At 40.0% G+C, this 15942-nt stretch overlaps 1 protein-coding gene across 1 annotated transcript in view; it reads left to right on the top strand.

Moving 5' to 3' along the window:
• homer2 (homer scaffold protein 2) overlaps positions 1–15454 on the top strand; it is a 162609-nt gene extending 147155 nt beyond the window's left edge. The window contains exons 8-9 of the mRNA XM_028823667.2: positions 7076–7156; positions 14602–15454. Coding sequence (XP_028679500.1) covers positions 7076–7156; positions 14602–14790 — 270 coding nt within the window. The 3' untranslated portion in view covers positions 14791–15454. The remainder of the gene's footprint in view (positions 1–7075; positions 7157–14601) is intronic.
• Positions 15455–15942: the final 488 nt, after the last annotated feature.

Raw genomic sequence — 15942 nt, 5'->3', positions numbered from 1 at the left:
TAGCAGAGGTGCGTCACCACACACTTAATAGGCAGGGCCTCACCACGTAGTGTCTGTACCAGTCCAACAGTTTCTGGCTGAGATACATTATGGGGTGTTCAGCTCCTTTGATGACTTCACTCAGTACAACACCAAGACCAGTGGCCGAGGCGTCGATCTGGAGAAGAAAAGGCAATGAGAAATTACAAGCATGTAGTACAGGAGCTGATGTAGGGGCCACCTTTACGTTGCAGAAAGTGGTTCTGCAGCGGGACCCCATGCCAACATGTTGGGCATCCTCCTCTTCCTGATATACACAGACAGCACAGGGTTACAAAAAACACAAGGCAAGGCAAAAACAAGAAGGAACCAAAAGAAAACAAATCCAATAAACTCCAACCAAAAACAGAACCCTTCTGCAAGTGCAGGGCTCAAAACTCAAACCAATCTAATAATGAACAAACACAAAGCACGCCGCTACAACGCTGAACCTGCTGAAACATCCCAAAGCTTCGACTTAAGTAGGGCCGGGGCCTGCTGCAGGATTAGGTGGTCCCACCTCCTTAGGCTCTACATACAGGAGGCAGGGCAAAACACACCAGCACTACAGAGAAACAAAATTACAAAAAATATATATATATAAAAATATAAAGATAAAACAAAATTAAAAGCAGAATTAATACAGAACATTTATAAACAACAGAAAGACTGCATAAATAAAAAATAAACTTGAGGCAGGTCATCAAATCAAGCGCTACGACGACTTTTCGGTCGTTATGGTTCAGTTGGGGATTCGTACTTGGCTCAAGTGTGTGCTCTTTTTATTTCACCCTTTTCTTTTTTTTTGTAATCTCATTATTGGTGGTCACTTTTGTTTCCTTAACTTTATTTATTTTTTAATTATTGATTTTACATTATTACTTAGTTTTGTGGCTTTTGCTTTGCTACTTTTTAATCACATGCACACTTCTATACGGGAGAACAGAAGCCGCCAACTCACTCGCCGTAATGTTCACCATCAGCAAAATGTTTGGGGGAAAATTTCTTTGACTGGGACATTTTTGTTATTCTGTTTGAATTCAATCCAAAATGTATGAGCAGAGAAATTTGCCTGCTTGCCTTCATTTTGGAGCAGAGTGCAGCTAAATAAAACGTCCTCCACGCCAACCTGCCACACAGCAGCACTGCGCAGCACAGACAGCGGAGATGTTGGGAAATAAGTCTGATTATTTCAAACAGAATGGCAAACACCAACACTCAAGTTTTTATACGGTGGTTTTTGACTCTCAAAGTACTCAACCCAGAAATAAACAGATGATTCGGAAAGTAAATGGGATTTCCATAATAGAAGAATAAATATGCAGCGGCAAGGACTCTGTAATACAGGGCTATTCAAAATGAAAGAGCAGATTTTAAAAATTTATTTCAAACAAACTGTATAAGACAGAAACCCATTCCGCACATCACTGGATAGAGGAAAGTTCAAAGTTTAAAAGCCCGCCTAAAAGTACCAGTGAATGTCACCGAGCGCGGTTTCTCGTTTATAGTAAAATGGCGACAACGCCGGCATTAACAGAACGACACCATTCCAGGACTATGGATTGGAAGAGGTGGACATCAAGATCTTGATCATCGTTTATGGCCTCCCAGATCTCCAAACCTTACCCCTTGCAATTTTTATCTTTGGGGGGTACATTAAAGAAAGAGTGTTTGTTCCACCTATGCCCGCTAATCTTAAAGATCTGCGACATCGAATTGAGGAAGCAGTGAATTCAGTAACTAGGGACCAGTTGACTTGTATATGGTAAGAAATGGTCTACCATTTTGATGTTTGTCGTGCTACACGTGGTGCTCATGTTGAGTACATACAACCTCAAGGACCGTAGGACCAAACTTTGAACTTTCCTCTGTCCAGGGATGTGCGAAATGTGTTTCTGTCTTAAACAGTTTGTTTGAAATACATTTTTGAAATCTGCTCTTTTATTATGAATAGCCCTGTACTTAACATTTCTACTAGCGTAACAAGTTATTTAACTGTATTTTTTGTGCCCTGTTCCTGTTGTTCAGATATCAGATATTAATTAAATGGAGACAACGCAGTGGGTAATTAAACCCCGAGGGCAGACTTTAGACCTCTCCTGATGATGATGAACATGAAAGGCGGCTGTTATTTTATGTTAAGACCCTTCAACTCCTGCCCAGTCCACAGCTCCATAATACACCCCAGGGAGTCGTACCAAAGACTTGCTTTATTCCCCAATGCAGCTGATAATTGGGTTGCCTCGGTGGCAGGGGGTGGGACTCAGGGGGCTTTGTTTAATTTTTTCCTATTGTCTTCACAATCCAGCTGTTCATTTCCTAACCCTGACTGTAATCATCCTAACCATTTCATCTCCTTCCTTGTATGTTGTTTAGTAGCATAAAGGGTGTCTTGCCATGAACTCGGTATGAAAAAGCAGATTTGAGTCAGGGGCTACCACTTTTAGACTTTAATGGAATAAAAATAAATGTTGTAAATCCACCAAAGTGGTGGGAGAGATCGCTCTGATCCTGCACAGCCACCTACTGTTATCTCCCACTTCGTGGTCTTCCTTAACACTTAACAATTCATTTTAAAATGTAAAATTGCTGCTGACCATCTGTAGGTTGTAACCTATTAGCTGTTCCCTGAAGAAGGCCCATTTGTAATATTCTAAAATTTTCTTTTTTTCAGTTTTTGCCAACATAAACTTTACAGCTAAACCTCTGGCCATTTAATGCTTACCTTTTCACCATTTTGGGTCATTTATTGCATTTCAACTGATAACTTTGAAGAAAAACTGGAAAAACTAAAACTTTTGACTGGTTGTGTCTATGTTTGCCATTCTAACTCATAAATATTCATATTTGTATGACTGGTAAAGGGAGAGAGTTAGCCGGGTTGTTAACCAAAACACAATGGAGTGAAACTGTAAAGCCAACTGTGACGATGTGGATCCTCCTCCATGCTCACACCACTAGATGAGCTTGCAATGAGGACAAATCAAACTGAGCAAGGGGATGATACAAGTGCTTTTATTAAAAATCAAACACAAATTCAAATAAATAATGCTTCAAAACTGTCAAAAAATAAATGAACTGTAAAAACAGGGTGAATAAAAGTGAAGGTTCAAAAAAACAAAGCCGTTAAAAGCATGGCAGGAAACTGTCCTTTATAAAATCCTGGGGCCTTCCTGCAAAACTGGTGGCTTAAGGAGGTAGGAATGTGGTATAGCGGGTCTGAGACTTGAAACGATTGGCCAGTTTTTAAATAATCGCCGCACTCACGGCTTAAGGAGGGGGTGTGGTAGGGTGGCCAGAGCGGTTTCCTGGCGTGGGCGTTTCTGCACTGAAGTGCACGGGTGTGGAATCACTTGTGTCCGTAATTGATGCTGGGAGCTAAACCACACCAACTTTAAAGCAAACTGAAACTAAACCATCAGTTGAATCAAATGATAAGTGATGACCATGTGAACTGCTCACTAGACGTTGACACGGATAGTGAAACTGATGCATACAACCCTGTAAGACCGAACCACCGTTATAAGCCTGGGGAATTTGAAGGTTCACTGCAGTGCAAGTAGGTGCGTGACAAAAAGGCAAAACGATTGCAATCATGTATTAAAAGAAAAATGTCAGCGCCCTAAGGACTGTTCAGCTGTCAACGTTTGTGTCGGGGGGGAAAAACGAGCAAGTCGCTAAGCCGTGTGCTGTGGTAGCCTGCAATAACACAAAATGTGCACCAATTGTGCAGATCAGGCACCGACATTCTACCCTCATGTGCAAGCAAACAGAACAAATAAGTGCGTCTAGTGTCCCGATTGTGACGTCAGGCTGTGCGTCTCAAAACACGTCGCACAAAGTACGTGTGCTCAATCTGAATCAGCAGTGAACACTGGACAGACCTTTCCTACTGTAATTATGTTGACATTCTTGGTATTTACATGTTTTGGTTGCACAGAATATTTTTTTCTTGTTAAAGAAATGTAACTTTTTGCCTCGTTTTTCTGGTTGTAAACATAACACTAAGGAGGCTACTGGCTTCTGAGATATAGATATATAGATATACAGTGCATCCATAAAGTATTCACAGCGCATCACTTGTTCCACATTTTGTTAAGTTACAGCCTTATTCCAAAATGGATTACATTCATTTTTTTCCTCAGAATTCTACACACAACACCCCATAATGACAACGTGAAAAAAGTTTACTTGAGGTTTTTGGAAATTTATTAAAAATAAAAAAAACTGAGAAAGCACATGTACATAAATATTCACAGCCTTTGCCATGAAGCTCAAAATTGAGCTCAGGTGCATCCTGTTTCCCCTGATCATCCTTGAGATGTTTCTGCAGCTTAATTGGAGTCCACTTGTGGTAAATTCAGCTGACTGGACCTGATTTGGAAAGGCACACACCTGTCTATATAAGGTCCCACAGTTGACCGTTCATGTCAGAGCACAAACCAAGCATGAAGTCAAAGGAATTGTCTGTAGACCTCCGAGACAGGATTGTCTCGAGGCACAAATCTGGGGAAAGTTACAGAAAAATTTCTGCTGCTTTGAAGGTCCCAATGAACACAGTGGCCTCCATCATCCGTAAGTGGAAGAAGTTCGAAACCACCAGGACTCTTCCTAGAGCTGGCCGGCCATCTAAACTGAGCAATCGGGGGAGAAGGGCCTTAGTCAGGGAGGTGACCAAGAACCCAATGGTCACTCTGTCAGAGCTCCAGAGGTCCTCTGTGGAGAGAGGAGAACCTTCCAGAAGGACAACCATCTCTGCAGCAATCCACCAATCAGGCCTGTATGGTAGAGTGGCCAGACGGAAGCCACTCCTTAGTAAAAGGCACATGGCAGCCCGTCTGGAGTTTGTCAAAAGGCACCTGAAGGACTCTCAGACCATGAGAAAGAAAATTCTCTGGTCTGATGAGACAAGGATTGAACTCACGTTTGGAGGAAACCAGGTACCGCTCATCACCAGGCCAATACCATCTCTACAGTAAAGCATGGTGGTGGCAGCATCATGCTGTGGGGATGTTTTTCAGTGGCAGGAACTGGGAGACTAGTCAGGGTAAAGGGAAAGATGACTGCAGCAATGAACAGAGACATCCTGGATGAAAACCTGCTCCAGAGCGCTCTTGACCTCAGACTGGGGCGATGGTTCATCTTTCAGCAGGACAACGACCCTAAGCACACAGCCAAGATATCAAAGGAGTGGCTTCAGGACAACTCTGTGAATGTCCTTGAGTGGCCCAGCCAGAGCCCAGACTTGAATCCGATTGAACATCTCTGGTGAGATCTTAAAATGGCTGTGCACCGACACTTCCCATCCAACCTGATGGAGCTTGAGAGGTGCTGCAAAGAGGAATGGGCGAAACTGGCCAAGGATAGGTGTGCCAAGCTTGTGGCATCATATTCAACAAGACTTGAGGCTGTAATTGCTGCCAAAGGTGCATCGACAAAGTATTGAGCAACGGCTGTGAATACTTATGGACATGGGATTTCTCAGTTTTTTTATTTTTAATAAATTTGCAAAAAACTTCAAGTAAACTTTTTTCACGTTGTCATTATGGTGTGTTGTGTGTAGAATTCTGAGGAAAAAAATGAATTTAATCCATTTTGGAATAAGGCTGTAACATAACAAAATGTGGAAAAAGTGGTGCGCTGTGAATACTTTCTGGATGCACTGTAGTTATAGATACAGGATGTCCATAAAGTCTGTGTGCTATTTAAAATAGTTGTAACTTTTTAAGTATATGTGATCTAGTTTTTTTTTGTCATTAGAAGTTTTATTTTTGCCATATTTGGGGAACTGAAAATCCAGAGTCTGTTGAACATGAAAGAGATACTCCCAAAGTGTGCTTTGGGAAAAAATCGAGTCATAGGGCCATTCATTTTTTGAAAGGCGTGTTGTTAATGGTGATAGCTATTTAGAAATGCTGCAAAATGACTTTATTCCTGAACTTGAATAATTAGCACTGATAGAGAATACAGTCTTTCAACAAGATGGTGCTCCTTGTCACTTTGCTTTGCATGTTAGACAGTTTCTACATGAGAAATTCCCTAACAGATGGACTGGAAGTGGTGAACCATTTTCTTGGCCTCCACGTTCACCAGAGTTGACTCCATTGGATTTCTTTTTATGGGGGGGACATGTGAAAACTAATGTCTATTCAACCAAACCTCGATCTTTAGAAGACTTGCACGCTAGGATAACTGATGTGATTGCTGGTATTACTGAAAATCAGCTTGAAAATGTTTTCCAATAACTACAGAATCGTATTATCCTTTGTCTTAGTTATGATGGTGGGCATGTTGAAAATTAACAAGAACAATAAAAATGTGTTTCTTCTAATCCTTTTACAGATTCTATCACATATACTTAGAAAGTTACAACTATTTTAAATTGCACACGTACTTTATGGACACCCTAGATAGATAGATAGATAGATACTGTATATACACTTACCTGTAGAGAGCAGTCCACTATGACTTCCAGCTCTTTCTCATAAGCTGAACTTTCAAGTTTTGGACCTCCCGTTGTACCTTCAAATCAAACATTTCTGCTTCCAACATGTAATACATTACATTTATTTAATGCTGAAATTTCCTCAGCTCTTGGAATTCTGTCCAAGTCCCTCGTTAATGATTCAACGGATTAAACATCATCTGCCTTCCTCCTTGTTTGGTATCATCTACCGACTTCTTCAGCTTGTTGTTTATATTCCTGTCCAGATCTCTTATGTAATTAAAAACAGCAGCAGCCCCAGCACTGACCCTTGAAGGACACCACTTTTAACGTCGCCTAAGCCTCACAAGGTTCCACGCACCTTAACCTCTTGCTTCCTGTGTTTGAGCCAATTTTGTAACAACCTACACAATTGCCACTTCTTTCAGTCTGCCACTTAATCAGTTCTTCTTATTGGTTACAATTTTTCGGACACCTTTTCTGATATATTTATTATTTACTTGGATTGAATGATTAATTGCCTGCCTGACTAATGTGCTTGTGTTTGCAGGCTCTCTGTATGCCATGTCTGCCAAGAGGTTAATGACCTTTCCTTCTCTCTTCTGTGTGCAGGAGCTGGAGAACCTGAGGAAGCAGGCAGAAATCATCCCGCAGCTCATGGAGGAGTGCGAACTGATGACTCAGAAGCTACAGGTGCGTGTTGTGCTTCAGTGTGTGGACTAAGAGGACAGAGCCATGGGTGCCGCCGTCACCCGGCTCGATTCATTAGGCTTGTCCTTCAGCTACAGGCGAAGTCACATGTCACAAAAATGCTACTGATGTTCTCTGGCTGAGGCCGGGCGGGCGAGTACTGTGGTTGTAGCATGAGTCACAGCCCTGGCCCATTAATCCATGTTTTCTGAGAAATGTTGTTTTAATCAAATTCCAAACAACTTTTTTGGGAAACAACTGTGCAGAATGTGCGAATTAAGACGCGATGCAGCATCATAAGTAATTGTAATACAACATAATTGAATGTATTCAGTTTATTTAATTGTCATTCTATTTAGATTAATAATCATTGTTTTTATACTGTTTACTGCATTTCCACAAAGCTTGGTGTAATTCCAGTCCCAACTCTAAGAACAGAATTGGAATTTGCGCTTCAGTTCCTAAACGGCCCAAACCCTGGACACCAGTAATGACAACTAAGTGGCACAGCCTCTTTTCCACTCTCCGTTTTTTCTTTTTCTTTCAATAAACAAAGAGTAGCAGTGCTACACAAATATGTCATTACAGAGCTGCTCTCTGTCTGAACAGACTGACAAACAGCCCAGAGGCGCTCATAAACGTTAACCCACTGACCCAGTTACAGTGCTGTCCATGGTCCTTATACAAATGGGCGAGACTGCGGAAAGTGCAATCAGGGGCATCCGGAATTATGTGAGGCCAGATCAGTGTTTCCCAACCTCGGTCCCGTGGCCCCCCTGTGGCTGCAGGTTTTTGTTCCAACCAGCTACTGTTTTTAATTGGGCTCCTGGGCTAATTAAGTGATGTGTTATTTCCCAAGTTCTGTGTTTTGGAAACAATATAGAAATTAGAAAACTAAGTTTGCTTAAAAAAAAAAAAAGATATTTCTATATACAGTATATTATTAAAATGTACCAAGCAGTTATATGGGAATGATGTATTTTTTTTTTCTTTTTAACAATATTTTCATCTTGATTTTCATTCTATTTTTCTAGGTGTTCTAATTGTTTAATTAATCCATTATTTACTAATTAGTGGGTCTGATGCTAAAGTACTTGCAGCCTTTGATTATTCCGTGTTGTTTGCCAGCATGTCATTTTTAATTGTCATTATTAAGACACAACGAAGGGGAGAAACTGCACAGAGAAAGGGCAAAATATAATGAAATCAAGAAAAGAGAGTTAAGTATTTAAATCTATAGCAAAAGCAGAAGTATTTCTAAATGTCTTATAAATGTAAAAATCATGCTGCTGTGCTTTTCTGAATATAGATAGATAGATACTTTATTAATCCCAAGGGGAAATTCATATGTAGAATAAAAGAAAAATAATCCTAGCTAATTAAATGAGATCAGTGCTATCAGGTGTTGTCACTGATTAGGAATCTGGTTGGAACAAAAACCTGCAGCCACAGGTGGTCCCCAGGACCGAGGTTGGGTAACACCAAGTTAGAAGAAGAACTGACCTGTGATAATTCAGGTTTTCAATCATCAACTGCAAGAGAAGTTGGGATAGGGGTCACCATTATAGACACATAGATGTGAAAGGTTCTTATAATAATTGATACTGTAGATGACCAGTGAAAGGCTACTGATGGATATGAGGGGCACTGTATAATTGATAGACAATAAAAGGTGATAGATAGATCAATCATAAAGCGCCTTTCATATCTGTGTCATATAGTGCCTTTGTTATCTATCTATCTATAGCCTTTTACTGTCTTATCTATTATAAGGGGTCTCTCATTTCTATCCATCTATCAGTTATATAGCAGTCCTCATATTGATCTATTTCCTTTCACGGTCTACCCATTACATAGCACTTGCTTCATCTAAAATGGGTAGACCATGAAAGGCAAAAGATTGATATGAGGAGTGCTATATAATAAATAAAAAGTGCCAGAATTATCTGTTTAATAGATAGACAGTAAAATACAATAGATAGATATGAAAGGCACTATATGACAGATAAAGAGTAAGTGGCAATAGATATGAGGGGTATTACATAACAGATACATGGTTAGTGAAGAACTCTACATCGATATGAGAGACGCTATATAATAGATAGGCATTGAAAGGCAAGAGATGGATATGAAGAGTGCTATATAATATATAGACAGTGAAAGGCAACAAATAGATTTGAGGAGAGCTACACAATAAACAAACAGAGTGAAATGGAATAAATGGATATAAAGAGCAACAGGCAAATTTTAGGAGTGCTATATAATAGAAAGAGAAAGGCAATAGGTAAATATGAGGGGCACTATATAATAAATAAATAGACAGTGAAATGTTAGATAGATAAGCACAATATAATAGATGGATAGGAGGAGTGTATATAATAGACAGTTAAAGGCGATAGATATCAAGGTGCTATGTAATAGATACAATAGATAAATGAGGGATGCTATACAACAGATAAACAAGAGAGTGAAAGCCGATAGATCAACAGAGAGACAGACATGTGCGGTGCTGTATAACAGATAGACAGACAGTGAAAAGTAATAGATAGATCAAGCAAGCCAGTATCATGTCACCCACTCTTTGAGTCCCCAATATTGAATTCAGTGTTAAGCATGTTGAAGTGCCACACTTGGGGTCCAATGTTACCCTGTTTCTCTCAGTAGGCTTGATGGAACCATGACAATAAAGGAAAGGATTTAATTGGACTCTGCAAATCCAAAACCAAGACCAAAAAAAACAAGCAGTGGCCAAAAACAGCAATCTATCAAACGTGCACACAAAACAAGAAAAGTTCTAGATGAAAAATAAATAATAATAATAATCCAAAAGGCACCTAACATGTTGGAAGACACTCACTAAAGCCCCACTGCCATTACAGGTCACACAATGACCTTGACCTTTCCCACTCTCCACTCCTCCCTCTGACTCTAAATGCTGTACTTTTTGTAACTTTAAACCTAAAGCTGGTTTCACTGCTCAGAACCTATTAAGGTGGTTGCTCTATGGTGACATTTTTAATTAGTTAATCAGAGTCTCTAAATCTGAGTGACAGGAACACCAAAAGGCAGTGTCGCCTCAGAGGCCTCCATGTCATAAAACGTAACTCTGCGACTGACAGTTACATGGAGGAGGCCACGCCAGGCTGCGGCTTGGAGTTTGCATTCCACTGGCGTGTGACAACTTTAATAGATACAAGCACAAGTCAAATTCCACTTCTAGATTTCTGCAGATACAGTAATTAGGAGCAAATTACAATATTTTGTTTGTGGTGTATTTTTTCACTATTAAAATGTAGCAGTGACAGTTTAAAAAAATAGATGCAATTATTGAGACACCATTTCTTTAAAGCAACAAAGCCTTCTTTTTTTGTTTACATTCAGTTGCTTTTACCAGATCAGCAAATGAATCCGACTATAGACACCATGTTTTTATCTGACAGAATTCTTCCTTATCATTTATCCTAACTTATTTATAGTAAGTGAAATCGTGGCATCACATCCGAGCACAGCTCTCTGGCTTGCACCCATCACCAGCAGATTTAGACTTAGATTTAAATACCCCATAAGCATGAACATGGTTAAGCAAGTAGGGAAATAGATGGTGCAAGATTTTAGTGAGGATCTGTCAAGAGTCTTTCAATTTATTTATTTATTTTTTTTACATGTTTCTTAGAAGTCCGCTTTTTCCTTTAAAGTTAGATTACAAAATATTATAATACAGTTACAGTGGAATCTCGGTTTGTGAGCATAATTCGTTCCGGAAACGTGCTCGCAGTCCAAAGCACTCGTGTATCAAAGTGAATTTCCCCATAAGAAATAACTGAAACTCAGATAATTCGTTCCACAACCCAAAACTATCCATATAAAAATGATTAATACAAAATTTTAAGTAAAAATACATAAAACAAATTAACCTGCACTTTACCTATGAAAAGAATCATGGCTGGTGTGAGTGAGTTTCTAAACTCTTGTGGGATTCCACCCAACAGGACGACACACGGAAGAGCGTCCCAAAGCAATCGCAGTCTCCCAGCGCTGTAGCAGTTCGCCGTAAAAGCGAATCCGAAAAGATTGCGGACATGATATAAGCACCTGCTGTCGATGGGTGATACAAGGAACAAGGAACATTATAAATGCGCAGGGCACAGTATTATTTGGCCACTAACTTGGCCACAACCCTGCCTGACAGATGAGTCTGTGTATAGGAGAGCGGCAGATCCTGCTACAATAAATAACCGCACTGCTGCTGTTTCAAGCTGAATAAAGCTGGTGTTGCTAAAGTACTGAGACTCCACTTCGTGTTTTGGGGTGCAAGATGGGGACTTGCATGTCACAGCACACACACACAGTCACAATGCTGTAGTAAACAGTATACGCTTGTACGGATGTTGACTATATGAGTGAGGCACGCTGACTCAGACGGAGAATAGGAGACAACTGCCCACAATCCCACAGCGAGAGAGAGAGAAGAACCATCAGCTCAGTTGTGATCACGTGATGCTCGGCAGACAAAGTGTATATGGACTACTCGTATTGCAAGACCTCGCTCGTTTATCAAGTCAAAATTTATTAAAAATTTTAGCTTGTCTTACAAAACACTTGTAAACCAAGTTACTCGCAAACTGAGGTTCCACTGTATTTTGTAATACGTATATTATCTTTTTACATATGTTTTGCAGGTGAAGTGTCAGTAGTATACTGGTGTCAGCATATCGTGTACAGTGTCTAATAAGTTCTGCAGTAGTTCCTGCATATGATAATGTACTGGTGGGCAAACCAAAAATGAATCCTCAATCTGATCAACATGCTCAGCGAAGTCCAACCATTCCTCAAGAAACCCAGAAATACGTGACAGAGTCAAGCTGCAGTGAACCTCCAGCGCACTACAAGCGCAGCTAAAGTCAAATTTAATTGGCAGTTATCCCGACCCTAGATACGCCCACAATGCCTCCACTCTGCAGTAACCCTTCTCCAACTCCACTATGATGTGACGGCTATCAAGTAAACCAAGTGACATAACTGTGCAATCTAATTGGCTGTTCACATGTGCTCCTGAATTGCAATTTTTGGGTGCAGTATACAAGAAATACCCATTTTTTTGCAGTTTTTTTTTTTTTAATGAAAACTGACTACACTGTAATGAATTTTGCAGATAAAAAAGACTTCACTATATATATATATATATATATTTTTTTTTTTAAACATTAGTTCTATAGGAAATTCGTTAAAATAATTTCATTAAAATCGATTTATTCTAATGGAAGTTGACCCTTAACAGGGACATATGCATTGCATGGTGCACTGCAAACATGATCGCCGAGATCTACGTCGATTACTTACATTTTAACCAGTCTTACGCAGGTACCACAGATAATTGTATACATAATAATAGTAATAATTGCAGTGGTTGTTTAATGTTGCTCATTCTACTTTCCATTGTAACAGTCGCAGTGATGCTAAAATTTACACCGTCGAAAGGATGGTGATTTATTTATTTTTTCAGTGGGGACACCAGGAACACACATTAAAACGTCAGATTAAATCAGTAATGTAATAAATTAAATTAAATTGAAATATAAACAACTAACCATCCCTAACTTGCCTATGACGATAACACAACTCAACATCAATGAGCCAGAACGATAAACACTAATGAAAAAGTTCAAAACACAGTACAAATATAGCCGCAACAGATGATGATGGATGAGAGACAGAGAAGGAAATCCTGTGAACGGTTCACTGTAAGCAATGCAAAGTTTGTCTTACTGGTGCCTGATGAGGTGAGGGGTGATGACACTGGTCTAGTCTTTGTCAGAGGGAGCATTCCCAATCTGATCAATACCCACATGAGTGGGAGATGCAACAGATCATACATCCAGACATGAACAGCAATCCATGACAAAAACCGGCAATCCAAATGGTTGTGATGGGTGATGAAGACAAGACAGATGAATTCAGACCTCAGCTTGTTTTTCCAGTTTCCTTTTTAACGGGTCTGCTGAGTCTGATCTTCAGACCCTGCATCCGCCGTTGACCATCCACTAGAGCAAAACTGCTAAGAAATGTAGTCTCCCCCGGCGCACTGTGACATTATTAAATATATCCTCTCCTGTGTCCCAGTACTGACAAAAATTGTCAGTCGAAAACTGCTTTACAGAAAAAGCATTGTGAGCGGCAGTGTTGTCTTGGTGAAGCACCCACCCCCTCTCTCGACCTGGACGTTGAACATCTTCCACATTTTCTTGTCCTTCCATGAAACGTTTGTGCCACTCAAAAACTTGTGTGCGAGACAAACTGTTATCACCATACGCTGTTTTTATCATTTCATACGTTTCTGTGGTCGTTTTGTTCAATTTCGTGAGAAATTTGATGTTGATTCGCTGTTCAATTTTTTTTCACCCGACTTTATAGCGGCAACTCGTGTAGCGACTGTTGTGTAAATACTGATTGGGCTATTCACAGGATACAGTGGAACCTCGGTTCATGAACGTCTCGGTACACGTACAAATCAGTTTACGACGAAAAAGTTCGCCAAACTTTTGCCTCGGTTCACAACCACACACTCGGTATACGAACAAACCAGTTTTCCTTTCGGTTTGTACATGTTCAGTCTCTCCCTGTGCATTTCCTGTGCAGCGAGCAAGAGAGAGCGCGATACACACACACACACACACACAGGCAGCGCTAGAGAGAGAGCTGGATGCATAAGGTAGGAAGGCAGTTAAAGAATGCACTGGGCTTGATTTTGTTTTCACTTCTGTTTACAGCGATCGGTTCGTAGCGTGCATTGTTGCAATGTTACTTTTCTTGGTGGTTTATTAAATTACGGATTTTTTCAAATGTTCATTTTTTTCCCTGTGCTTAAAACTCATTAAAAAAAAAAAAAAAGTGTTTTTAGCCAGCTGTTGGTAGCACTATAGCGCAAACTATTGCAGTGTTAGTTTTCTCTGTTGTTCAAGGTTTTCTCAGTGTTATTCAATGTTTTTACATTTAGAATGCACATTGTAATAGTAAACTATTGTTAAACTATATTTGTGCTTAAAACTTTAAATATATATATATATATATATATATATATATATTTACATGCAGTTCGTATGGTCTGGAGCAGATTAATTGTATTTACATACAATTCTATGGGGGAAATTGCTTCGGTTCACGACCAAATCGGTATACGACCAGAGTTTTGGAACGAATTATGGTCGTGAACCGAGGTTCCACTGTATACCTAACCAGTCGACGGTTTGAGAGGGCGTGTAGGAGGGGATATAGTTCTAGGATTCACGTCCGGCTGACGGTTTTCCAGAAAAGCCCCAAGCAAGCCAAGTCCAGTTATTTTTGTGTCTCACCTCATAGACATGGACAGCGTCCTTAGTTTTTGAAAGATTTTTTACTGCAGTGTTCAGTTTACTTACCCAAATTGTTTGTCTCTTTCTTTCACATGTTAGGATGCTGAATTGAAAAACAAAGACTTGGAGGACAGAATTCAGACGCTACAGGCCGACCTTGAAGAAAGCCAGCACAAACAGGGAAACCTGAAGATGGAGCTCAAGACATTTTTAGATGTGCTGGATGGAAAGATCGATGAACTGCACGAATTCAGACAAGGACTGTCAAAACTAGGAATAGATAACTGAGAAAAACGATGCCTCCTTTTTCGGGGGGTTGGGGGTATTACCACTCGTTTTTTTTCTTTAAATACCGTTTAGGGCCTGTCTGACTTGATTAGACTCCTCTTTGAGTGTGCCTCACGAAAAAAAAAAAAAAGGGGGAGTTGACAAATGCAACAAAAAAGGAATCTCGCACACAAGGGTGCGTCAAGGGGTCGAGTTTGCCGCATCTCAGAAATGAGTGGGATGAGCCAGCTGAAACCTGTCATTGGACACAAAAGAGCCATTAAAGAATCTTTGAAAAGGGGACAAGGTGAAAGCGTATGAATTAAGGAAAAAGATTTGGAGAAAATACCAGCTTTTTGTTCTACTACTAAAAACAACCGCAACAAGATGTCGTTGAAATAGTTTTGGAGCTCATCTGGGTCTTTAATATGGGACAGGGAGGGATCTGTGGTGTCACTGAGCTGACCCTGCACAAAGGAGTATTACGTGGGGGAAGATTTCTGGATCATTTGTGTATCATTGTGCCTGGGGCTGAAAAAAGTAGGACAATCCGGTTGATGATGGTTCCGTCTCAGTTAAGTAAATTTGGGAATCAAATTCTTTTCCCAAATTTCTCATTACACCACTGCTATGACAGGGTTTCCATCTGTGGCCAGATCTACATAGACCAGAGCCTCTTAAGAACCCTAAAGCATGGCACTTGGCTGCTATCAATCTCTCCTTTAGTAAGAGAGGAGGATTCTTCCCCTGATTTTGTCGTCATTTTCCTGCCAACTTAGACTTGTGGAGTTCCTGACTCAAAATTTAGATCCACACGCGAGCATACTTGGTTTAAAAAAAAAAAAAAATAAATTCTATATTATATATATATATATAATATTCATTGCATAAATCCTGTAATATTTAAAAAAAATGTACACGTAAGAGTGTGTGATGTTAAAGCCCAAAAAAACTCAACTGACTAGAGGGTGTGACTTTATGCTAATGAAAGTGGGAGTGAACTTATGCAAATTTCAAATGGATACTGTCATATGCCACTTGCCTCAAACTTTAAGCAAAAATGGTTTCTAAAACAGCCCAAAAGAGCCCAACTCGATAGACGGTGCGACTTTTTTTTTTTTTTTGTTGATAATTTTCCTCAAGGGGATCCCGTCGTGGCGTTGTTATCTACAA

This window comes from Erpetoichthys calabaricus, chromosome 17 (assembly GCF_900747795.2).
Source record: "Erpetoichthys calabaricus chromosome 17, fErpCal1.3, whole genome shotgun sequence".
NCBI classification, from domain to species: domain Eukaryota; kingdom Metazoa; phylum Chordata; class Cladistia; order Polypteriformes; family Polypteridae; genus Erpetoichthys; species Erpetoichthys calabaricus.
This window is presented reverse-complemented; position numbering and strand designations above follow the sequence as displayed.